General features: G+C 44.9%; 1 protein-coding gene across 1 annotated transcript; it reads right to left on the bottom strand.

Annotated features, from left to right (window-relative positions):
• Positions 1-363: 363 nt before the first annotated feature.
• On the bottom strand, positions 364-24,615 carry rab11fip5a (RAB11 family interacting protein 5a (class I)). Its single transcript, XM_061082790.1, has 6 exons — positions 24,065-24,615; positions 10,256-10,767; positions 8,426-8,945; positions 3,830-6,175; positions 2,169-2,325; positions 364-1,215 (listed from the first exon to the last, which is right to left on the bottom strand). The coding sequence occupies exons 1-6, from the start codon at positions 24,466-24,468 to the stop codon at positions 958-960; spliced, it is 4,197 nt and encodes a 1,398-aa protein (XP_060938773.1). The 5' UTR covers positions 24,469-24,615; the 3' UTR covers positions 364-957.
• Positions 24,616-24,872: the final 257 nt, after the last annotated feature.

Raw genomic sequence — 24,872 nt, 5'->3', positions numbered from 1 at the left:
AAAAACCACTTGGATATTTGTAACTTATGGGGCTAACTATGGAACTATGTGTTAATCAGATTTTAATCTTTCTACCTGTTCCAAGTCAAATTGGTCAATTAACAAACACGTCACTGTTTTGCTCAGCTATCAATTCTCAAATATATTTCGGTGTTGCTACTATTTTTATAGTTGTTCAGGTTTCTAAAATTTGAAAATGTGCTCTTTTTTCTAGTAAACTCTTTGTTTTGAAGTCTGACTGACAAAAACTAGATCGTACATTTGTGACCTTTTGTAGAGCTACTAATTGATCCACTAATTGAAAAACACCTGCCTGAGGGGGGGGGGGGGGGGGGGTTACAGCTCCAGCTCTGAAATCCACTGCGAAGAGAAAAAGGCAAGAGCTGAGAAGATGTGACCTGTGATGGATTCTCTTCTCAAGCTCGTTTCAAGTCTCCACACCCGGATTTTCAAGCTGCACTTAAATAAACGTAAAACCAAAGAAACTGGACCTGATGCATCAATCTGTATTTAACGATCTTCGAGCGATATCGGTTGTTTACACGTTGTTATGGACTGAACCCTGTGCAGTTCCTCTCTCTGGTGATAAGGTGATAGAAGTGAGACGTGAGACGTGAAAAGGAGGAATCTGTGTTTCAACAGTCGGGAGACCCTCAGAACCCAAGAGGAACCCCGGTCCTTAGACCCGCCCGCTCCTCTGTGAGCGTGGAAAAAACAACGCGCCGTGTGAACCTGAAAACAACCTGAGGACCCGCTACATTCAGAACCCCCCCCCAGCCACCTTCAGACGAGGATGCTTCAGCGCAGTAACGAACTCGTGGCCTCGACATCTCTCGGTGCCTAAACATTGGTATCAAAAAGGACAGCGTAGCAGTGAAAAGACTAAAGAGCTGTGTTGGAGGTTAAGAGTGAACAGATGAGGATCGGACTGCAGACCACACCCACCAGCTGCCTTCGTCACTTGAGCTTGGAGCGCACTTGCAGGAGCGTGGGCTTCTGCTCCATGATGCTCACCAGCAGCGTGTCGATGTAGTCCTCCAGGTCTCGGACCTGCGGCTTCAGCCTCCTCAGCTCCAGCTCCCGCTTGGCCAGCAGGACCCGCTGACGCTCAAACTCCGCCCCCTGCCGCCGCAGATCCGCCTCCCGCTGCCCCAGCAGGGCGACCAGCTCGCTGTGGGTCAGGTGGTAGTACGAGCCCGCCCCCTCCGTCAGAGACTGAGAGAGAGAGAGAGAGAGAGAGAGAGAGAGAGAGAGAGAGAGAGAGAGAGAGAGAGAGAGAGAGAGAGAGAAGCAGCAGAGGATAAGAGCGCTGTGGTGGTTATGTTTCCACCCCCATGTCCATGTGGTTCTTGTTTGTTTATATTTGTCGGCAGGATTACGCAAATCCCACTGAAGAGATTTCCACAAAACTTGGTTAAAGGATCGAGAAAGAAGAAAGAATCTGGACAAAGGGGCGGGTCCAGGCATTTTACGGAGAATGCAAACATTTGTATTGATCTAAATTGAATCAATATTTACATTTTCTGTTAAATTCAATAAGGATTAAATTGAAATTAATCAACGGGATCTGGGTTTTCTGTGCTAACAGAATAATGTGTTTCGCTTGGTGATGGAACGTCCTTAGTTTTCATTTATCAATCTGTAAGTTATGAAAGTATAGAGCCTCATAATAGAAATGTATGGCTCATTAATAGATTATCTGTGTAAATACATTAAAGTCACGAATCCCATAATCAGGTTTACCCTCCTCTGTTTTAAAGCAGGTGGAAATGATTAATCTATTTAAGTTTTATTGTTCAAATGATTATTATTGTTGTTCTGATATTATTATCATCTTCTGATTTATACATTTTGAATTCTTGTATTTAATTTATTTTCACATATTTTTTTAACAAACTTTTCTATTTTCTATTCTTACCCCTATTCTATATTCCTATTTATCGTTAATGTCTGTTTTTATTTCTGTTCTCGGCTGAAACGTCTTAATTGAAACCAAATGTCCTCTCCCGGATAAACGACGTTTTTTAAGAATGAGCTTTTCAGAAATCATATAAATCTAAACACACTGATTTCTGACACTTAAAATGCAAAATAAGACATAATAAATATAGAATTTCTTCTATTTTTCTCATTGTACTCAATGGATTAATATGACAGATGTACTGCACCTTCCTCCGGTCCGTCTCCGCCTCGCTGGTCTGGCTGCTCCTCCCCGGGTGGATGGTGGACTTGAGCTTCTCCAGGCCGGTGGCCAGCACTGACCGGCCCTCAGTCCGCTTCTCCTCAGCCAGCATGGCAGTGGTCAGGGGCCGCACTGGGTGGGGGCTGCACGGGACAACAGCCAGGAATGCATACAGTTCATACAGTCAGTATTACACGTGATACAACAGCAAGACCTTTGTCATACGGGCGACTTTTAAGAGATGTAAGGAATCCAGTCCGGTCGCCACACTGCAGGTCTTTGGTCATTTTTATCTACGTATGACATGTTTCCTTCCTCCGTCAAGGTTTGACAACAACTTTTTTCTGGAGATTTTGACCATTTGTCACGGCCTCAAGATGATTAAAATGGAAATGAATTTAAAAAATATATATTTCAGTATATATTTCAACTACATCTATTTGTGAGATGGATCAAATGTTGGCTTTTACGAAAGTCTTTTTAGATCTAAGAATCCTTCAAATCAACTAATATGAAATTGAAGACATCACATTTTAGTCAAATTTCACTTCAGAGTGAATCTTAATGAAGCCATAACTTTGCTTTATTTTGCAGGGGTTCAGAAGTTAACAAGGTTAAAAACTGAGCTTTTATTCTGAAAATCACAGAGAACACAACCTTGATTTCCTTTGGGAAGCGTCAAAACATTGACTTCAACTTAAATCTCTCTTCAGCAAATTAATATTTCTCTTCTGAAACATTTTACTTGGGTTAAAACCAGGGACATTCTCAAACTACAACATTACAATAACACAGGATAAACAACCTCCTGTGTCGGTGACCTACATTGAGAAGGAACCTTATTTAACTTCATGCCACGACAGCCCTGGTTATTAAAAGTAACAGGTTCCATCATTGTCTTCTATCAGACTGTTGTGTAGACCTGCAGCGTGACACCAGACGTGGATGCAGGTTAGACAGGGTGAGAGTCCTCGCTACAGGAAACGCTGGTGAAAATTGAAATTAAATGAGCTCAAAACTGAAAGACTTAATTGCATGCGTCGGTGCAATCAAACAGGGAGAAGTGTGTTAAATGTGTTGTTACCCCGAGGTGAAAAGGAAATGCTATCAGTGACACAACAACACCTTGTTTGCCTCGAATCGAGCCCGGTTTCCTGGTGGAGGTTTTGGCAAATGAGTGTGGCTGCCGGCCCTGTGGGGAGGTGTGTGTTTGTGTGTGTGTGTGTGTGTGTGTGTGTGTGTGTGTGTGTGTGTGTGTGTTGGTGTGTGTGTGTGGAGGAAGGAATCAGGGCAAAATAATAACTGCTAATTGGCCTGAGGCTCCTTTTCCCCTCTTGTTGCCACACACAAGACACCTGCAGAGGAGTCCTGTTAACACCAGTGTGTGTGTGTGTGTGTGTGTGTGTGTGTGTGTGTGTGTGTGTGTGTGTGTGTGTGTGTGTGTGTGTTTGTGTGTGTGTGTGTGAGAGTGAGAGTGATGAAAAAGACAAGGTCACACCACAAAAGGAGAAACCCCTTGAGAGCTGGCGACTCAGAAGAAAAGCCGGCAGAAGCGGAGCGGCAGAAGAAGATTGAAGAAGACAACAGGATAGAGATTTCTGGAAGCTGGATCCCCTCCACCTTCTCACGGAGCATGTGCAACCTCACCTGTTCTGCTGACCGTCCGCCTGCTGCTGCTGCTGCTCCTGCGTCTCCTCTGGCTGTGGCACAGCAGCTTGTGGCGTGCTGGGTGGCGACCCGGCCAAAGCGCTGGCAAGGGGAGGGAAGGAGCGGAGCACTAGAGAGGAGCTACTCAGGGTTAAAGAGGGAGCAAAGGAGGTCAGAGAGGGGAGAGCGAGGTCTGGCGGAACCGACGAGGACTCCTGGATCGCACCGGGGTCGCTCCCGAAGGAGGGCAGGAGGAGGTCGTCGAACCCGGGCGTCAGGGTTCCCTCGGAGTGGGAGCGGTGGAGAGCAGCAGACTGGGCCTGAGGGCTTCTGGAGAACTCCTCATCGTTCTGGTTTTCCTCCCCGAGCCTCTTTGGACCGCAGCTCTCCTCAGAGTCTGTAGGCGCTGCAGGAAGAACTTCTAGATCAAAACCATCCCCGATCATGAATTTTGTCTTGTCATCGTATTCTTCAAATCTGTTGGTTTGGTTGATTTCTCTGCTCGATGACGTGGATGCACCGGTGGACTCTTCCAGGCCCAAAGCAGCGTCAGCAGTTGTCTGAATGTCGCTCAGCTCGCCGCAGAGCGTTGAGTTCGCAGAGAGCCGCGTCTCCTCGAGCTCCGAGACGCTGGAGGACGGCTGAGACGCACAGGTCTGGTAATCCTGCGAGTCGGTGCTGACATAGAGGCTGTGGAGGAAGCTGCTGGAGCTCTGATCCGACACCTGAGTGTGCAACAGTGTGCTGTCGAGGTCCAGGCCGGGTCTGGTTTCACCGAAAGCCCCAAATGACACCGGACTAGACCGGCTCGCCTCCTGTCGTCCTAAACTGGTGTCCAGCAAACGCTGCTTCAGATCCGGGGAGGAGGTCAGGACGTACAACGATGGGAGCTTGGAGGAGAATTCATCATCTGGAGTCACAAGAATGTTCATTTCTGAATTGTTCTTTCCAGAACTATCATTAAACTCCTCAGAGAAATCCAAAATTAGGCTTTTGAACGCATCAGACTGTGAAGAGTCGTTGGATTCTAGTTGAACTTCAGAGACGTTCGGCAACAAGGCCGGGACGTCGGAAAGGTTTAGTGTCTCGGTTTCTGCACCTTTACTTTCTGTCTCTCTTGCGGTGGTCTCAGACTCCTGATTTGGAATCACCGGGGACTGTGGTTCCTCTGAATTGTCCGGACCTCCAACCCCATCCTGCTGCTGAATAACCGTCCAATCATTTGATTTGTCGGTGATGTCATCTTCAGATTCTGAGGGCTTCTGGTTTTCAGACACAGCGGCGTCAGGATCCTGAATACTGCTCTCAAAGTTCCGTGCCTCAGATTCCTCGGAGGAAGAGGACGCAGAGAGTTTATCGGCATAAGAAGAAAGACAGGAGTGGACGTCGTCCTCGACCGAGCTGCCGAGACCTGACGAAGCCGGATCCGGGGAGCTGCTGATGAGCTGTGTGGAGGAAGTGTTACCGGGGGTCTGGTGCATGTTAGTGTTAGTGGTACTGCTAGCTTGATTAGTTTCCGTGCAAGCGTCAAGCTTTGATAAATCAGGAGGAGGATTCAAAGTTGTGTCGAGGCTTTCAGAGTTGATCTGTTCTGGGATTGTTTCAAGGAATTGTGCAAACGTGTCAGTGGCTTCTTCAGCGTCGGACGGGTCTTTTCTGCAGGGGTGATGATGTAGTGCGTCATTTTCACTAGTGTTCCAATCCCCCATGGGCAGTAATGTTCCTTTATTATTGCAGTTTTCCAGCGAATGGTCACTGAGCGTGTTCTGCTGTGTTTTGCAATCTGTGCTCAGGTCCTCTGGAGACTGCAGCCTGCCAGCTGCAAACGCTTCAAAAGATTCGTCCCACTCGGAATCTGGCTGCAGCTGCCCAGCGGACATTAAAAGGTCGGACAATTCCTTGCTAAAAGGGTTCTCTTCCTCCGTGGGAGCAAGATAAAGGAGACATTTCTCAACTCCGGCCATCCGGTCACTCGCTGCAACATCGGTGCCAAAGTCGGAGTCCTCTGAGGCCGGGTGGTCGTGGGTCACAGTGTGGCCGGGGTTACTCGCCTGCGGAAAGAGCTGAGCTATGGGGGGCCGGGAGCTGGAGAGATAGGGCAGAGGAGGCAATGGGGGTGTAGGGGGCGGAGTGGTTAGCATGTCGTCATAGAAAGGGTTGTGCTGGAGGACAGAGAAGAAAGGGTTGCAGGGGGAGATGGGAGGTGGGGAGGTCTGCGAGCGGCAGAAGGGGTTAGTGTGATGCAGCGGAGAAACCAGAGAGGCAAGATCGACAGGGGGACCCGAGGGGGGGGGACTAGAGGGGAGGGGATCAGTGTTGGGGTCTAGTTTAGGTGACACCACCAGGCTGTGAAAGGAAACGCACAAAGTCCTCTGGATTAGTGGGGGTTGCTCATGGGACCGTTCGTCTGCAGGAGGTTTTCTGTCTCATTTCATATAAACAGTTTAGAGCCCGACCAATAGGGATTCCTTTGGGGGGCCGATAACAATATTAAGGAGTAAAAAAATTCAAATACCTCGGTATACATTCCTATGATCACAAAGAAATGTAACTGAGGCTTGATATATTACAGTGGAACCTTAAACTTAAATACAACCAAAGATAACAGACAGAATATCTTTAAAGTAAAATATTAATACTCAGTAAAGCACATATCCCTGCCAAAGCCAAACAGTCCTCTTATGAAAATTCAAATTCACTAGATCCAGATTTTTTATTTGAATCAACACCAAATCACACACAATCCTCATAGATATTAGAAGGATAATCATGAAGATTCATACATTTTTCTCTGAGGAATCAACAAAAATGTCAAAAAAATATATATTTGGTTTCTTTGCTGTTTTTGTGTGAATCTGTTTCGTAGTAAAACAAACAGGGGTGAAAACATAACCTCCTTGGCTGAGATAATTAATGCACTTTGTCTTTTCTACGCCGTTTATACTGTAAAATAAAATGTTCATATCAACAAACGCAAAGCTGATATATCTGTGAAAGGCTCACATTGGTATATTATCCACCAACTGATACATTGGTCGGGTTCTAAAACAGTTTTGACCCCAATTTTAAATCTAAAACCAGCCGTCAGAGTAACTGGAAACATTTTATAATCACATAAAGTCCTCATCTGGAACTGTATTAGTTTTAAAAATGCCTTCTTTCTGTACATTCACGCACCTGAAACACGTATTTCTGTGCCTCACCTGCGTTTTCACTGATTTTTTGCAGGAGCTGCAGCTGAGTGTTATGATTACCTTCTGCTACCGCTGCCAACTTGGCACTTCTCCCCCCCCCCGAGGATCTGAGCGTGTGGTTGTGTAAGCGATGAAAACGTAAAGTTACAGCGCCGGCAGAAGGTATTGAGTTTACTATGGTCCAGAAGAGCTGACCTGGCTCAGAGCAGCAGGAGCTTATCAGACCATTATTCTGTTGTGGATGGAAATATTATGACTCAGTGATTGTTTTGTTTTTTTCTTGTCTCGGTTCAATGAACTGATAAAAAAATTTTTAAATAATTGTTAGTAAGTGTTTTTTGGAGACCTGGTATTAAAGATTTGATTTATATTAGATACCAACACAAAGAAGGTTCGGAGCAGCAGGCGACAGCTCCCAATTAAATTACCCACTTCAGATTGTGCTTGTGTGAAGTGGAAACACAAACACACACACACCCCCACACCAACACACACACACACAAGATAACAATACTCCAGCCCACATCCTCATCTTTCCTATGAACCGTGTTACAGCGTCTGCGAAGCTTCAAGCTTGATGGAGCTAATTTCTCGAGAGCAGCGCCCTCCTCCATCTGCATTGCAGGTACCTGCTGTAACCAGAGACCGGGGGGGGTGGGGAGAGCTGGAGGCAGCGTCTCGCCGCCAGGAAGTGAAAAGTAAACAACCACCATGATACGTGTCCGACGTGATGACACTGTGGATGTGGAGTTTGAAACTGAACCATCAGGGAGCAGAGGACGTTTTAAGAATTTACGTCTTTAAGTTTTATCAGAAAACACAACTTTACGCTGAGATAATTCTTCTTTAACTTAACAAAGTAGCTGATAGTTTTTGAGATTAAAAAATGTTGGTTGGTTTCCCTGTTTTCAGTTCTGATGCTAAGCTAGGCTAACCATGTATACTATAAAGATGGACGACACGACAGCTCCCCTGGTGGCTGGCTGCAGTATAGGTCAAAAACCCTTCTAAAAACGCCATGTTAGCAGACGGGACATGAAGCAAACTAAAAAGTTAACATTGGATAGAATTTGTTCAAGTTGGTTGATCATCAACTTGAGTAAAGTTGTGTTTAGACGTTTGCTGCGAAAGTATCAGCCTGCACATCAAACACATTCCTTCACAGCACACAACTCAACACAACTCAAGCAGAACAGATCACGTGTGATTGGACCCGAGTTGTTGAGCGGCGATGCAGAGAACTCCAAACAGAGCAGGTTCAAACTCCCGTCAGGCTCATGAGCGCGTATTGATTTCATTCATGTTTATACTGAAATGTACTAAAAGAGAATCCATCACCTGTTTGATGCTGTGACAAAGCATCAGTGTGTCATTAGTTGTGTGATCCCAGTGTGTATCTCACCTTGGTTTGCAGTTCGAGTCCTTGGATCCGAACCAGCCCTTGTGTTTCTCCGGGGTGGCCCCCCCCTCCGACCCGTCCTTGGACCCTTTCCTCCTCTGCTTCTTCCCCTGGCTTTCTGACAGAGCGGCCCGGCCCAAACGCTCCTCCTCTTCCTCCTCTTCTTCACCCTGCATGGGCCCGCTTTGCTCCAGAGCCGCCGCTATGGCTGCTTTTTCCTCCTCGCCGGGTTTGTCAAAGGACCAGCGGCGCCCGTCGCCCGCCGGAGCTTTGTGAGGGTCGGCGGACGCCAGCGGGCTGAGGTTCTGTAGCGACACGGACACGGGCAAAGACTTCTGCAACAGTCCCAGGCCTAACGAGTCGAGGGGTTTTCCTGAGCCGGGGTCCGGGGGCTGGACTTTGTAAGCATGGCTTCCGTTAACGCACACAGTGAGCTGAGGCACTGCGATGGTGATCTCACCGGCCTCGTCACCGGAGTCACATCGGAGCGAGCGCGACTTGGGCGACGTGTTTTCCGTGTGCTCTGCAGAATGAGAAACAGAGATAGTGGGAAAAATGGATGCAGGTAATCAAGGGCTTTGCTAAATTAAATTTACAGGCAGCTTAGTCGGGTGATAAAACCTTGTAATGGCTTTGACTCCGGAGCTCTTCACAGCAGGCTGGGTCAGTATCTCTGGATTAATTCACCTCTGTGTGATTACTCAGCTCTAGCATAATGGGAAGCGTTGCTCTGTGCTTCACTGTGCAGAGTCACTCTCTCTCTCTCCCTCTAACTCTGCAATCAGGCGCTTTAACAAAGTAGACGACACTCAGAGGAACTCGAACCTCCGAACAATCCACACAGCTCCACACCTCACATTTAATTAAGTCTTTGTGGGTCTGTTGTGAAGTGGAGACGCACATATTCCCCTAATTTATTCTCACTATAGCAGCACTGTGGTCGTACAGCTGGATGATACGGACACCGAATTTTATATTAAAAATTGTAACAAATGTCGCTGATTATTATATCTTTCGTTTTGATCGCTAATCTTTCAATCTCCATTTTTTCCCTTTGTGAAGCTTTTTGTTCAGGAAGGTGCTATAAAAATAAAGAGTATTATTAAAATGTCACACTAATAAATGAGGTCAAACAGAATCTGATAAAAAATTCCTCAGACGTTGCATAGAATTGTTGAGCTATAAGTAAATAAAGAAGTGGTGGAAATGAAACCCACTCGAAGCGCTGCTAAGAGAATAGAATTAAAGTGGATTATTTGTGGCCTCTTCCTGTTTCACACTCACTATTAGTGTTGCACGTACAAACTGAGAACTTTCCGTTCCACCGTCCACTCGCATGTTTCCTCAACAGCAGTTGCACAAACACAGCTTCCTTTTCAGAGTAAAAAGCACCTCGTGAAGAACAAAAACTAAACCTTACTGTTTCTGAAGTGTTATGTAAGTTCTTATATAGATTGAATGAGTGAGATCTGCTCACCACTGAAAACCTGAGGATGCATTATCCTGCTCTTTGTACAAACAGAGGTTAAATTCTCTGTCGGTTTTTGGACTGTTGGTCAATTATCAAAACAATAATCAGCAGATTAGAACTGAAACCAATCGTTGAATTGTTGATTATCAGTTGATCAGTTCACTGCTTCTCAAATATCTTTTAATCTTTTTCTTTGTCATAAATTGAATGAAAACCGAATTTTAATATTTTTGTGTTGGGGAAATAAATTAAAAAAATCCAACTTCAGGCTCTGTGAAAATTTAATCTTGGAGTGTGACACTGAACTCTACCATTGGACTGAGGTTGAATGGAAACCTGGTCTATCCTCTGGGGACTCTCACCTGGGGAGTAGTCTGCCGTCAGGTTGCTGCTGTTGCTGGGCGAGTTGGAGAGGTCCGAGACCACCACACTGATGCCCGCTGTGGGACTGAGGCTGCCCCCCCGCGACGACTCGCTGCTCTCCGAGCCGAGGGACGTGCTGGAGCGAGTGTCCGACGACTTCCTCAGCTTCCCTCTGAGGAAGAAGGTCCTCATCTTGCTCCGCCGGGCCTCCCCCCCCTCGTCATCCTCGTAGTCCTCCTCGCCGCCGCCATCGCTCGGCAGCCGGGTCCGAACCCGGTTCGCGGTCCCGTTCCCGCCGGGCACCACCACGGCGGAGGAGGAGTCTTCCTCACTCGATCTCCTCTTCCCCCTCATGCGCTCTTTGAGCTTGTTGAAGGTGGAGGTGCCCTTGTCCTTCATCACCAGGTCGTACATGCTGGCCGTCAGGTTGTTCCTGGTGAACTGGACGCTGACTTGAATGTCTCCTCGTTCCTTCTCCTTCTTCCCGGTTTTGGAGTTGAGTCTGTACCACCTGCAACAGAAAAACATCAAAATGTTCTTGAATGTTTCCCTGAAGTCATCTAGCAAAACGATATAATTAATCAGCAGCAATTCGGATTATTGATTCACTGTGTGAGTCATTTATCAAGTAAAATGATGAATGATGATGAGGATTTGATTATTTTCTCTGTTTCTATCATTGACTTTATCTTGATATTAAGTGTTTATCCTTCTCTGCTCATAAAAAGGAGTTTAATAACCAAAACCTTCTCTCTTTAAACTTAAATTATATATTAAATGTATTATTTTTCCCATAGACAAAATGACTCAACAGGTGGAGCTCTTCTATAGCTTCAATACAATTTTTTTTTATTAATTTATATTAATTAATAAAAAACTAAGAAGCATCTAACATCCCTAAGAAATCTGACAGGACAATCAGCAGTGGAAATAAATAATTGCTGGATTATTTTGGACAAATTAAAAGAGCTATGAGTCCAGCCTCCATCTTTTGTTCTCCACTATAATGACAAAGCATTTTTAAATTCTTCTCCATGGCAACTGCTGTCGAGGATCATGGGTAATGTAGTGTTTAGAAAGCTCACATAATAAAAAAAAAGTGATCATGACACGTTATTAAACAAGAAGATCCAGTGTTTCTGATTGAATAAATATTTAAATGAAAAATAATTGGAGAAACCTTCAATAGGAAAAAATCCGACTGACACATTAAATTCTTCAGGGTACTCATAATTCAATAATAACTGTGTCTGCATCCTCTGTTATCTTTTAAACACACACACACACACACACACACGCACACGCACACGCACACGCACACGCAGGGTCATGAGTTAGTTTGGCATTGAGTGACGTGAATGATTGTAATTATGAAATGGGCTTAATGTCTGTCTGTCTGTGTGTGTGTGTGTGTGTGTGTGTGTGTGTGTGTGTGTGTGTGTGTGTGTGTGTGTGTGTGTGTGTGTGTGTGTGTGTGTGTGTGTGTGTGTGTGTGTGTGTGTGTGTGTGTGTGTGTGTCCTACTAACCAGCTGTGTGGTCAAACATCCCACAATGCCTTGGTGAGGCCTCTTGTTCTTTAATCAGACCGTGTTAAACAAGAACAAAGAAGTAAAACAATGCTCATCTCTGGTTTACCGGTGCGCGTCCTACATAGCTACAACAACAGACCCTCGGTAAAAACCAGATTCCCCCCCCCTGCTCTAAATTCCTTTAGTGGACGGGCACAGAGCAGCGGTTCTTACAAACCCTGCTCATGCTGCGAGGAACAATGACACCACGACACCTCCCTGTGACTCATGGGAAAGTCTCATCTGCTCTGACTGGTTTTAAAAGAAAAAAGAGGAAAATTCCCCCCCAGATAACACATGTTTCTGACACTTGGTGCCAACGGGTGGGGGGGGGGGGGATTTACCGCTGCAGCGAGGGCGACAAACCGAGAGCTGCTTTTATTTGTTCACTTCCTGTGCTGCCGGGCTATTTTCAAATCGCACCCCGACCACAGAGACTCCGAGTTCCTGCATCGAGAGGCTGACAAATACCTGCCCACATTCACAATCATTCTCTGGTGTGGTGCAGGTTTATATACCCTACTTTCATAATATCATACAACTACAATAGAGCTTGAGTGATATCAGCACATACCTCCACCAAGGCCACGCCAAACTCCACACACTCATAGATATTTGACCTTAATGATATTAAGTGCAATTACAGCTCATTTTGTAATCAGTGTGTTTGTTGGGGAAACTCTGAACTATAAACAGCTTAAATGTAGAAATATAAAACAGGATGTCAGAGATATAAGTGGGGGGGGGGAGTGACACTTCAGGAATGACTACAATATCCTGTTCTGTCGAATCAACAAGAAAGTCTAAATGTCGTGTTGTGGAACGTCAAATGTGCGACTGAGAAATGTTCCGAGAACAGAGGTTAGAAAGTAAAAGCAGAGGAATGAAAGCTCCCACGTGAAAGAAAACTGAGTAAAGAGCTGTGACTATGTGTGATTCTACGACATGAATCAAGTCTGTAGTTGAAGTTATGATAAAAAATCCCTAAAATCCACATTACAGGTTTATTTCTTATACATTTTTCCTGCTGCATAAAGAGTGAATCAACGTTTTTACAACCCTGAGCCGAGATTCCTGCTAAAGGTTTGTTCTGCTTTTACAGGAACTTACAGACATTTTCTGAATATTTGAGGTTCCCGGCAGATTTAAACTTTGTTATGACAGAATAAATGATACGTTACACTTGTAGCTTACTTTTGGCTCTAAAGGAACGAAGCAAGGACAGTTTAAAAAACACTAAAGAAAGAGATTTGATTCAAACAAAATCAGTGGCTTTGTGTCCAGGTCCCTTTTTGGTTTTGTTGGATCACAAAGGAAAAGAGACAAGAAAAAAACTCTCTGCTCCAGTAAAAACACTGGTGTAATTGTAGGTTGACGTATAATCATCATCATCATCATCCAGCCGCCGGCCTGCAAACACGGTGACACCCAGGAAACTACGCGGCCGCGGAAAAACAATTAGCAAAACAAACGCTTCCAGAGCAACTCAGACATAACAAGCAGGTGGAGCCGCAGGACGGAGGAGAGGAATGCTGCTGCTGCTTTTTATAGCTGCACAGGAACAAAACATCACGTCACATAAACACATGTTAAGAAACCCACTTGTCAGAAAGGGAAACGAGAGGAGGAGCGACTCTCCCGCGTGGATGCAAGCAAGCAGTGGAAAAAGTTTCTGTATTTGTAAAACTTGACAGAGGCTTAGTATTAATCCAGATGAGTTTTTTTTTACATTTCGTCAAATCAAACCCTGGAACCAGATTATCAAGCAATGAGTAAGCAAAGTAAATTCCTGAGCTTTAAAACCGGTTTGTTCTCTTCTTTTCTTTTCTTTTAATCTGAAGCAGCACAGATTTGTTTTTTTTGGTGTCGGCTCCTGCGACTACGCTTGTATTCGCTGCCTCAGATGCCGGCTAGGTGTGGACTCGAGTTTCACACCGATGCTCCAACAATAGTATCAGTCCTCCTCCTGACCGGGCGGCCCACTCCCTGCCTCCGAGGTGGGGCTCACATTCCAGACACAGCACCAGGGAGCTGGGTGAGGTTCTCTCCTGCAAACGTCGAGCTGCTACTACAGCCGCCATCATTGATTTCATAGTCTGAGAAGTCCTAGAAGAACTCGCACACAAACTATTTTGTGATTTATTTGCATTTATGTTTGAAAGTTTTTAAATTCAATTCGACCCACGCAGGCTGAATAACACAGGAAACGGAGGAAATGATTTGCTTCTGCTGACTCGTGCCATTTCATTTACTATTTCTCATCAGCCACAAACTGTCTTCTGTTTTTGAAGACGATGCAAAGGTCTATTTATACACGTGCACCTGGGCCGGTGGGTCACGTGATGCATGAACAAGCCTGACGACGACAAAAGGCACGTAAGGAAACAAACGTGACGCTTAATACAGAAACTGCAGCACAGAAGAAAACCAGCCGGCCTGCTCGGGCAGAACAGTCGGTCACAGAAGAGGAGCCAGTTCCTCAAATGCATCATCCCACACAGACGCCTGCACAACTTCCACCAGGCTGTTGACCTGGCACTGTGAAGCATTATGGGTAATAAACAACAATCTGCAAATGTTCAAACAGATTTTTCTTTTCAATTTGTCTGAAGAAGTATTTTTTTTTTGGATGCACAATCCCCTTCCACGGCTGCAGAGCATGACAGCATATCTGCTTCCTCATCTTGCAAAAACAGGAAATCACATCACTCCACCCCGTCCCAGCGTGACACCACCTCCTCTTCTCGGGCCGGCTCACTGACCCACTGAGGAGCAGAGGGCAGGTTTTTGTTTTTTCTCTTCCAGCTGCCGTCTTAGTCTTCAGCTTGCAAAGTCTACCTCTTCAAGTAGATTGCTATAGAAACAGGACGGGACAGAAATGAAGAGACAAGTAGGCTATCAGGCTTATTTTATCCGGCGCGTGCTCGGCCTCAGTGGGGATCTGGGAGCCTGGGTGGCATCAGATCCAGACAACAGAGCCTCTCTGGAGTAAAAGCGGTGCCAAGTGCAAAGGATCTGTGTCAGCTGAGGAATTCACGGCTTTATTCACCAAATATGTTGGAATTTCAGGTTTGATTAATCTGAGATACACTCTCCGTCAGCCGAGGAGTCAAAGGGCTCAAGATGTCCCTGCAAAATCTGAGTCAACCACAAATATGTGAGGTGAAGTGTCGCCATCTTGGAAAAATACCTCCGGTTTAGATTGTTACGCAAGTTCGCAAATCAAGATTCAAGAGTTTATTATCAAATGCACAAAATGAAATGAAATGCTTGAGTCACAGGCTCTCTTCTAGTAATGCTCAACCACAACAAAAAAGAAATTGTAGGATATAGGCGATGTCATGTAAATAAGCAGATGACGGAGTCTACAAGGGAAATTTCCATCTCGTGCCAAGTTTGAAATTATTATCATGCAGGAAGATTGACAGGGTTCTGCAGGTTTGTACAAGGTCAATTTTAAGATCTATGGTAAGCGCAACAAATTTGAAGGAATATGCGAGTCCTGGAATTGTTTACAATTCCCCATGATGGAAGATATATCGAAGTAGTCAAGTAGAGAACAACCCCTCAAAACGCTAAATACAGAGACAGTTGGTGTTCATCTTCTTTACAGCGTTTAAATATCTGTGCCACTGAGAAAGTTTAAATCTATGCCTGCCACTTTTTACAAAGCCTGGACGAGATCCCCAGCTCCTTATATCACTTACAAAACTCTATCATCAAAGACTATTCATCAGACTCATAAACACGTCTATGGTCACAACAGAAATCCGAGATGTGGAAGGGAAATTCTAAGGCTTTAAACCAGGTTAGAAAGTTGTATTTTTGTCCAAAGTGAGTCCCAGACAGACATTAGATCTCAGATGAATATAAAGTGTTATTCTGTCTGCCAATTAAACAAGCTGACTCAGCAGAAATGTTAGCAGCAAAGTCCAAATAAACCCAACAGTGCTGGACGAACTGTAAAAGCTGCGGCTGGCGGGCGACTCCCCAGCAGCAGAAACGCCATGTGTCCGAAAAGATGCAAGGCGAGTAAACGACTCCACTTCATCTCAGCTTCATTTGACACTTCCTCCTGTTACATGTCTCTCAGAGAACTAGGCCAGCGAAGCCTCCAGGTGCACTGTGGGTAACGGCGTGGCCTGGATTCCTGCCTCCTCAGCAGAAGTAGCAGACAGGCTGCGAGTCCCAGAGCACATTCCACATCTGGACGCGATGAGCTCAGACCTCACCGTTAACTTCCCCTCGTGATAACAGCCCAGCATTGTGTCCTCACACCACACGTCAGGGACCAGGTGACAGAAAGACTGGGAATGTTTAAATTAAGTCATAAGCTGCGTTTCAATTTAAATCCATGTTATAAATGGTAGATTATATCTATCTGTAGGGATATCGAGTGTGACATTTTATTTTATTTATTATTGTTATTATTTTACGTAGGTATGTATGTTTGTGTGCGTGTTTATCTTTATTTATTTATTTTATTTTTTGTGTGTATGCAGTGAAGTTCGCCTGCATTTCATTGTGCAACTTGTGTGGTATGTGTCAATGTGTTTTGTAGGTTCTTATTGGAAATAAATAAAAAATATTGTTAAAAAAAAAAAAATCCATGTTATATTTTGAGTATGGGGACTCAGGAGTCGAGTGTCTCATGTTGGACGCTTCTCCCACTCGACAGCTGCCATCTTGGCTCTGTGGCAAAAGAGTATATTTTCAAATTTTTCCAAAAAAGGAAGGAGAACATGATAGAGAGCACACGGAAATAAAACATGAACTTCTAAGTGAGGTGAGCAGCCGGCAGATATCATAGCTATCGTCATGTCCGATGAGTGCACATTGGCCATGTTCCTTGCGGCAGCACCACCCTCTTACTATTGGAGTTTGTGCACTACGTTGGTGAGTAGAATCCGTACAACATGAAGCCGACAACAATATCTGATTTGAGACACAGGAATAGTGTCCACCTGTCCATTAACTACAGCACGTATCCGTTGAGGGTCGTCAGCTGGAGCCAAGCTGACATTGGGCGAGCACATAGCAGTGCCAATTAGCAATCACCAATAAGATCGGCGGGACTGGGATCGAACCACCGACCCTCTGGTTAGAGGACGACCTGCTCTATCTCCTAAGGCACATCCGACACCTTCAACACTCCAACCTGTGGCAGACTCCAAGGACCAACAAATTAAAATGAAACCTACTCGTGCAATTTAAATAGTTTTAGCCAAGAAGAGCTTCAAACAATAATAAATTACAGAAAACTAACTGAAAACTATACTCCAATATACCTGACTAATCACCTTTATATATCATTTGATCTGTTAGTGATATGTTGTTGGAAACCTAGTGTTAAAATCCACTGAATACAAATGGGTGTTTTGTATTATGCAACAGTAAAGTGAGTCATTGGGCAAAAAGCAGATCGACAGAAACAGACGCAGGTGCTGCACCTGCAGAAGCATCCGGAGAACAATAAGTAATAAAGGATCATACGTTTGGACGTCACACTTATTATCTTGTTCCCTGCCAATTTCTGCATCACAGAGTTCAGTGAACATTGTGTTTAAATGCTTCATCAACAAATTCAGCTTGTGTTAGCACCTATAATGTAGAACTGGGTGAGAATGCTCCAGAGCTAAATCTCTATATTCACCTTCAAGAAAATTATAACTTCTATTTCATTATTTTTTAGGTAAAATAAAACAAACAGGAAAGAAAACAAAACATACAATGCAGAACAACCTGTTTCCTTGTCTTCATGTACGACTCCGAGCTTCTTTTATAAAGAGAACTTGTATCTGATTCATTGAGTTTCACTTCAGAACAAATCACAGGTTTTATCCTTTAAATGACCTTGGGATCTGATTTGTGTTAAATCTAGAGGAAACCAAAGCTGCTTTCAGACGAGCACTGAACTGTTCCTCAGGGTTTTCTCCGGAGCAGGTGCACGTGTGAACACGGAACTCTGGGTAAACTCCGTGGCCAATTCTCCGTATTTTACAGGTCATGTCTGAAAACAGATTCATTTTGACTCTAGTTGCTATCATTGCTTTACACTTGCTGCTTTGCTCATTAGCATGTTGGCTACAGGGGCTTTGACGACCTGCAGGAACAAAAACAAGTCACAGTGACCTAGATTTATCCGTCTGGTTGTTCTGCTCTGACAAACACACAAAATCTACCTCGAAACACAACAGTTGTTTTAATGCGTCTCCTCGTCTTCACTGCACAAAACCTCCAAACTGCAGCTGTACATGGATCTTACGGTGGATGACTTGTCAGGTCGTACAGTTTAACAGTTATGTAATCTAAAACTTCCATTAGACTGTACTCTCTCTTGGCTGTTGGCTCTTAGCAGAGGATTTTTCTGGATGCACATCACACACACACAGACACACACACACACACACACACACACACTCGTTCTGCCTCACTCAGCAGATGGAGGTTCAGTATCACTCAGAGCCCAGAACAACATCAGACATTGGCTTTTCTACAGTGACACATGGAAAGCATCCTTGGGTCTCTTGAAAGCCACTGTATAAATTAAAATTATTATTATCATAGAAAGACAATGTGGCTACATTTTAAAATGCAGCATCTAAATTGTAATATAACCACTGACTATCCAATATGTGGTAAATCCCCGATCTGCAACTAAAAGCTACGAAGGAAACTGTGTTTGACAAAGTACAAAACTCAAGACAATTCATATTTAGAGTAAAATGTGTTGCTTGAGAAGATCTGGTGACGTTTGGGCAGTCACCCCCCACCCCCACCCCCCCCCCCCGACAGACCCTTTTGGGGAATTCACTCAACGCCCACCGTTCCAGGAATCTGCTCGACTCTGAAAGCTCAACATGCAAAAACCATCTCGGCCACTGCTTCCTCTCGTGCCGCCCGTCTGAGGCCATTTCAACTTTAACTTCATTTAATGCACCAATTGCTGATTAAGATCAAACGTGTTGAGGCTTGTTTTGAATAGAGCAGTCATGTGGATGTTTTTGCTGTTCTGCCCACTTGTGTGTGAAGAAACTGTGCCTGCATTGTATTTTCATTATAGTTTGTTCATTGCATTAAATATTATATCATCAAATTCAATTTACAGGATTCAGCTAAGCTTAGTTTTTAAGAAAGTTAAACCAGTTTGTCCTTTTTGCTGGATAAAGGATTTAAATGATGAATCCAAATTGTTCCCGTTGATAAACAAGATATCAACAAATCATTTTCACTCGGAGGAAACAAGTCACAAATGTGAAGTGCTTAACTTTGTGTTCGAGTCCCAAACTGATCATTTTGTTTCTTTCAATCCTTGTAGAGTTATTATGGTAAAATTGCAGCAAGTTAGCATCTGTTTTAACTGTAGCAAGTTAGCTAGAACAGAATCTTCTCAAGCATAAACCACATCCACAGTGAACCTCCTCCTTCATTCCCACTGACTGTGACGGGAACACGCTGATTCAGAAGTACACTGTTTGAAAACTGATGAATCCTTGAGAGAATAAAACAAGTCAGAGGTTCAGGAGAAAGGAGCCACTTCAACCTGAAATGTCTCCATTTGCTGAAATATACGAGCACTACATCACCCTGAAGCCTGCACCTCCTCTAAAGGGCTTTATAAATATTACAAACTGTAAAGTGACAGAGTGTTGGCAGAACCGACGGAGACACTTCGGCCTTCAAGCCTCTGCAAGAAGAAACGGAACGCTGACAAACCCAGTGATGACATTTTATTGTGCTCTTGAAAAGACAGATCCCAGCAGTCATCTGTGAATGTATCCTGACTTTGTGTTGAGGTGAATCCTCATTAAAAGCTGATGTAGTTTCATTCCTCCACCTGAGCAGCACACTGACTGCTTGCTTTGTTTGTTTTCATAATCAGATTTGACTACCGCCTTTCATCCCCACGCAAATACAGCTCACCTTCAGCAAACAGTTGTGAAGAAAGCACTTTAAATTGATGCATTCCGTTAAACCCGCCAACGTGATAAACCACAAACGTAATAAATCACATCACGTAATACAAATCTGCAGCTTTTAATGTAATAATCCTACAAATGTCAAATATTTCTCACAAACGTAGTAGCCGTAGCTTTACTTGCTCCTGTCTAACCTGCTGTCAAACCTACAGTGGTTAATATTTTTAACTCGTATAGATGTGTCGGAAATATCCCTGAGTCGTTTCTCATACTTTATGATTGTTCTATAATTGTCCCACTGTCACATTGTGTATTTGTTAGAACCTCATTCTGCTGAGCAGTGCAGACAGTCACCATTTAGCCAAAGCTTCAGTAGGTTGGGTACTGGTGCTCAAACATGATCCATACATTCACAGCAGCACAATAGCAACGTTCTGAACTTATTAAAAAGTTAAACGTAAGTAGGTTGTTAGAATAACGTTGTTAAAGAACTTGAAACAACATGACAAAACCTGAAGTTTGGATTTCACTCTGGAACTTTTTACTTTGTCTTTCAAATCCTCAAAAAAAAGCTATTGTTTGGAATTTTTGTTATTTCCAACAAGTCTCCCATTGAAAAATACACTTTATAATTGTGTTTAAGTATTTTTATCAAGATAGAAACCATCGAGCTTGGGATTGCTTCGAATGTCAAACTACTCCTTTAGCACGAAGACAGGATGCTTTCTTCAAGGGTTGAAATATGTGAACATGGGTAGTATTGCCTAAAGGGAAATAAAGACAGACCGCTACTGGTTGGCAAATAAAAATGTGGCAGTTTGAATCCTTGCAGACACACTGGACGTTTGCCAGATGAGACATTTAAGTTTGCCGCTATGAATAAACAATTCATTCAGGTTCTAGATATTTGAATGTATTTGTGTTTTCTTGTTATATTGTAGTTATTTATAATGAAGTTTAACTGTAACATCTTAGGAAGTTGATAGATCGCCATCTGAGGTGTTCTACTCCCCTCGACATCCGTCTCCTAAGATCCATATCCTTCAGGCTCCGGTTGGAAGTGTTGCCAGTGTTCAGCCCGGTTCTATGGAACACCCCCCCGCACCAAACTGCTGACACATCAACTTCACAGACTCTAACCTTCAAAGCCACGCGGGCTGCGACAGTGACCGACGGGAGAAGACTGGTTCCCCTTTCATCTCGTGTTCACGGGTCCATCTGAGTGAAAGCACAGACGGGTCGGGTGCGAGTCCCGGCTGTCCCGTCCCGTGGAAGGACACGGACACCACCAGAGGGGGGGGGGGGGGGGCTCTGTGTTGATCTGTGCTCGGTCGACGGGATGTCAGGATGGAGGATGGTGTTGTAAAGAACCAACATTTAGGTCCTGGTTGTCGCGATCATAGATGTATATATAAAGACTAGAGGTCTCGTCTGCGTTGCTGGCCAACGGAGACGAACGTCTGCACATGGCGGCCATCTTGCTACGGGGCATCTCGCTCACCCATAACATTGTGGCGGTAGTGGTAAATAACCATAACTCGGTTCGGTTTGTTATAAACGTCAGAGATGTAGATATGACACTGCATAAATTATTCATTTTTTTTAGAAAATAACATAATTATTCATAAGTATGCAGTGTCATATCTACATCTCTGACGTTTATAACAAACCGAACCATTTAAAAATCGGTTGAAAATTGAGCAAGTTATGGTTATTTACCAACACAATGTTATGGGTGAGCGAGATGCCCCGTAGCAAGATGGCCGCCATGTGCGGACGTCCGGCTCCGTCGAACGAGACATCTAGTCTTTATATATAAATCTATGGTGGCGATGACATCTTAAAAGTGGTTTTATTCATGGTTCGATTGTTTGTCAGCAGGATTAAAACTCCATTAGAGGTTTTCACGAAACTTGGTGGAGGGTGGTCAGAGAGAGAACCGATCTTTCTACATCCAAGATGGCTGCACGTACGGACGCCTCGCTGTACTAGGGATGTCACGAGAACCGATACTTACAATACCTTTCGATACTAAGATAACAAAACACAGACGATGCCCATTTTTTTGACGCACCGTGAGAGCTTCCAATTTAGCAAAGCACCTGAAAGACCATCATCCGGATTTGTTTAAAGAATTCAAGGTGAGTTCTGATTCATATTAACTGTATATCAATGCTAAGCTCGCTTTAATGCATAACGTGTCTCACTTACATACGTCACTTACATACGTCACTTACATACGTCACTCACATGCGTCCGCAACTACCGTATAACCCACAGTATATGCGCAAGCACATTAAACTACCGTATATGACATTAACAACATCCAAAGAATGCACTTTTGGAATCTTAGAAAATCCTTTCTTTTTTACCGTGGTATCGAAATTGGCATCGAGAATCGTGTTATTTTACTGGTATTGGCATCGACTACTGAATTTTTGGTATCGTGACACCCCTACGCTGTACTATGTCGTACTGTGTACTATGTTTATAAGTACTTATTATGCTGCTTACTTATATGTTCTGTTTTTTGGGTACTTGTATGTTCTGTCTACTCATATGTTTACACCGGGGATCAGAGAGAAACAGTTTGTCCTTTCTGCTGGATAAAGGATTACAATGATGAATCCAAATTGTTTCCGTGGATAAACAATATATCAACAAATCATTTCTGCAACACTCGAAGGAAACGAGTCACAAATGTGAAGTCGTGAAGTGCTTAACTTTGTGTTCGAGTACCAAACTGATCATTTTGTGCCTTCCATCCTTGTAGAGTTATTATGGTAAAATTGCAGCAAGTTGTATGTTCTGTTTTTTGGGTACTTGTATGTTCTGTCTTCTCATATTTTTACACTGGGGATCAGAGAGAAACAGCATTTCAATCCCGTCTACGTCCTGTACATTTGACATTTGACTGTGTCCTTTGACTTTGACTATTTCATTTTGTGGTGGATCCGGCCGAAGTGGCAGATCTATTAATTCAATTCATGAATCCTGATGAAACTTTAAATCAGGGGGAAAATCTACCCTTCTATGTTTTCTTTTGAACATGAATCCACTCTGTAGTTTTTAGAGCTGCTAAATCTATGAAGTTTAGAAAACGCTGCTGGATCCGTTTTAGTTTGAAAACTCTTCGAGTCTGGACGAGCAGAAACAGAGTCGTTTGGAAACCATGAGATTGGTGATTGGGTCTTCTCGGCCTTCGCTGATTCGTCAGGCTCATATCACATGAAAAGAAACCGGCCAGCCCCCGGCTCCCAGGGTAAAACACAACATAACGATAATCAATCACCAATGTCCCTGATCCTGATGTCTTTGCTACCAGCTGCTGTGCAGCTGCTGTTTTCATGCACAGGAGACAAACTACTGTTCGAGTAATTCCTGTTTCCACATGTGAAGTGTACCTGAGTGCACCGGGCATGGAGCCGATCGGTGTGTTCACGGTATGAGTGTCAATCTGGTTTATCTGCATTTCAACCACAGTTGGTCAAGTTCAGCACAAGTGTCAGGAGCTCAGATGATCATACACACACCACAAATGGCCGAATGTACACAAAGAGTCAGAAATCACTCATTAAATAAGCAGGAAGTTGTATCTTTCCACTGTCAACAAGAGATATATCTAAATTAAGAATGTTGTAACTATATTGTTCTTGAGTTAATTTCTGTGCGATCACTTTTAAACCTGCAGCAAATTCAGGTCGGCTCTCTGAAAGATGTTAAAAGAAATCTTGGGGGAATTTGTAGGATATAACAAAAGTTTAAACCAAAAGCTGCATAGTTTATCACTTATTGATCCCAAACAATAGAGATCTGAAGGTGGAGATGTTTAGTCGTGCGGTTGTTGGGCTCCTGTGCGAAAGAACATGTTATTCTAAAAATACCCTGGAGCTTACAGATCATGAAACTGCTAGATAATCCCAGAGAATTGGGACAGGCCATTAATCCAAACCCGGCTCTGTACGTCACGCCTCGGACCACTGGGAGAACCAGAACAACACAACCAGCCTGGTGTGGGAGTAGGGGATGGGATGGGATGGAGATGGGGATGGAGATGGGTTGGGGGGGCTCACTGGGATGTGTTGTGGTCAGAGTTTAGTTTGGTATGTCTCTGGGAGGAGGAGGGAGTGTCTGCAGGGCCCTGATGCAGCAGCAGCACCGATCTGACAGCTGTGTTTATGTCTGGGAACAAAACTGGGAAGCAAAACTACACAACACAGACACACACACACACAGAGGCAGATGAGGCTCGTGCATGCAGCTGCAGGTTGACACACACACACACACACACACACACACAACACACACACATGAACTCACTGGTTTTTCACCCATCGGCTCTGGTGGAACACCTCGTCCAGCTGCACCACGGCCTGGCCCAGGAACACGTCCAGGCCGATGAGCGCCCGGTGCATGACGGTGAGGACCAGCTCGCTGCCCGGGGCCGGGACCGGGACCGGGACGCCTCTCCTGCCGGGGCCGGGGGTCTGCCCGGGGGGCTGCAGCAGCTCGAAGCAGCACTCCTCCCTCCACTCCGGCTCCGTGCTCCGCTCCACCACGCCGGTGGAGTACTTCTCCTTGCCCAGCTGGATGATGGCGTACACGTCGCTGGTGCCGTGCTTGCCCTTGCCTCGCAAGCCCCGGCCCCGGAGCACCGTCACCTGGACGTGCGTGGGCACCCACCTCTCCTCCTCCTCGTCCTCCTGCACCGGGAGCGAGGACATGTCTGCAGCCGGGACCACCGGGGGACCACCGCCGGGGGACCACCACCGGGGGACAGGGGGACAGAGGTCCGCTTCCTCCGCCGGGTTGTAGCGCTGTCACGTCGGCTCCGGGCTCCGCGGGCGCTGCCGCATTATGGCCGTGGTGTTGTGGTGTGTGTGTCCGTGGTGTGTGTCCGGGTGTGTGTGTGTCTGCGGGAGGAAGCTGCCGGTTCCCTGCCCCTGGCTGCGTTGCTCTGCGGCAGCGGCAGCGTCCTCCTGGCTGCCTCTGCCCCCCCCACCGCTCGGCCTCCTCTCTGCGGGCAGCGACGTCACGCCTCCTCCTCTCTCCTCCTCCTCTCTCCTCCTCCTCCTCCTCCTCCTGCAGGAAGTTCAACACATGGCCGCGCGTACACGCTGCTCCGTGC

The sequence above is a fragment of the Limanda limanda genome, chromosome 12 (genome assembly GCF_963576545.1).
Source record: "Limanda limanda chromosome 12, fLimLim1.1, whole genome shotgun sequence".
Taxonomy (NCBI): Eukaryota; Metazoa; Chordata; class Actinopteri; order Pleuronectiformes; family Pleuronectidae; genus Limanda; species Limanda limanda.
Note: the sequence above shows the minus strand (reverse complement) of the source record. Positions and strands in the feature narration are given on the sequence as shown.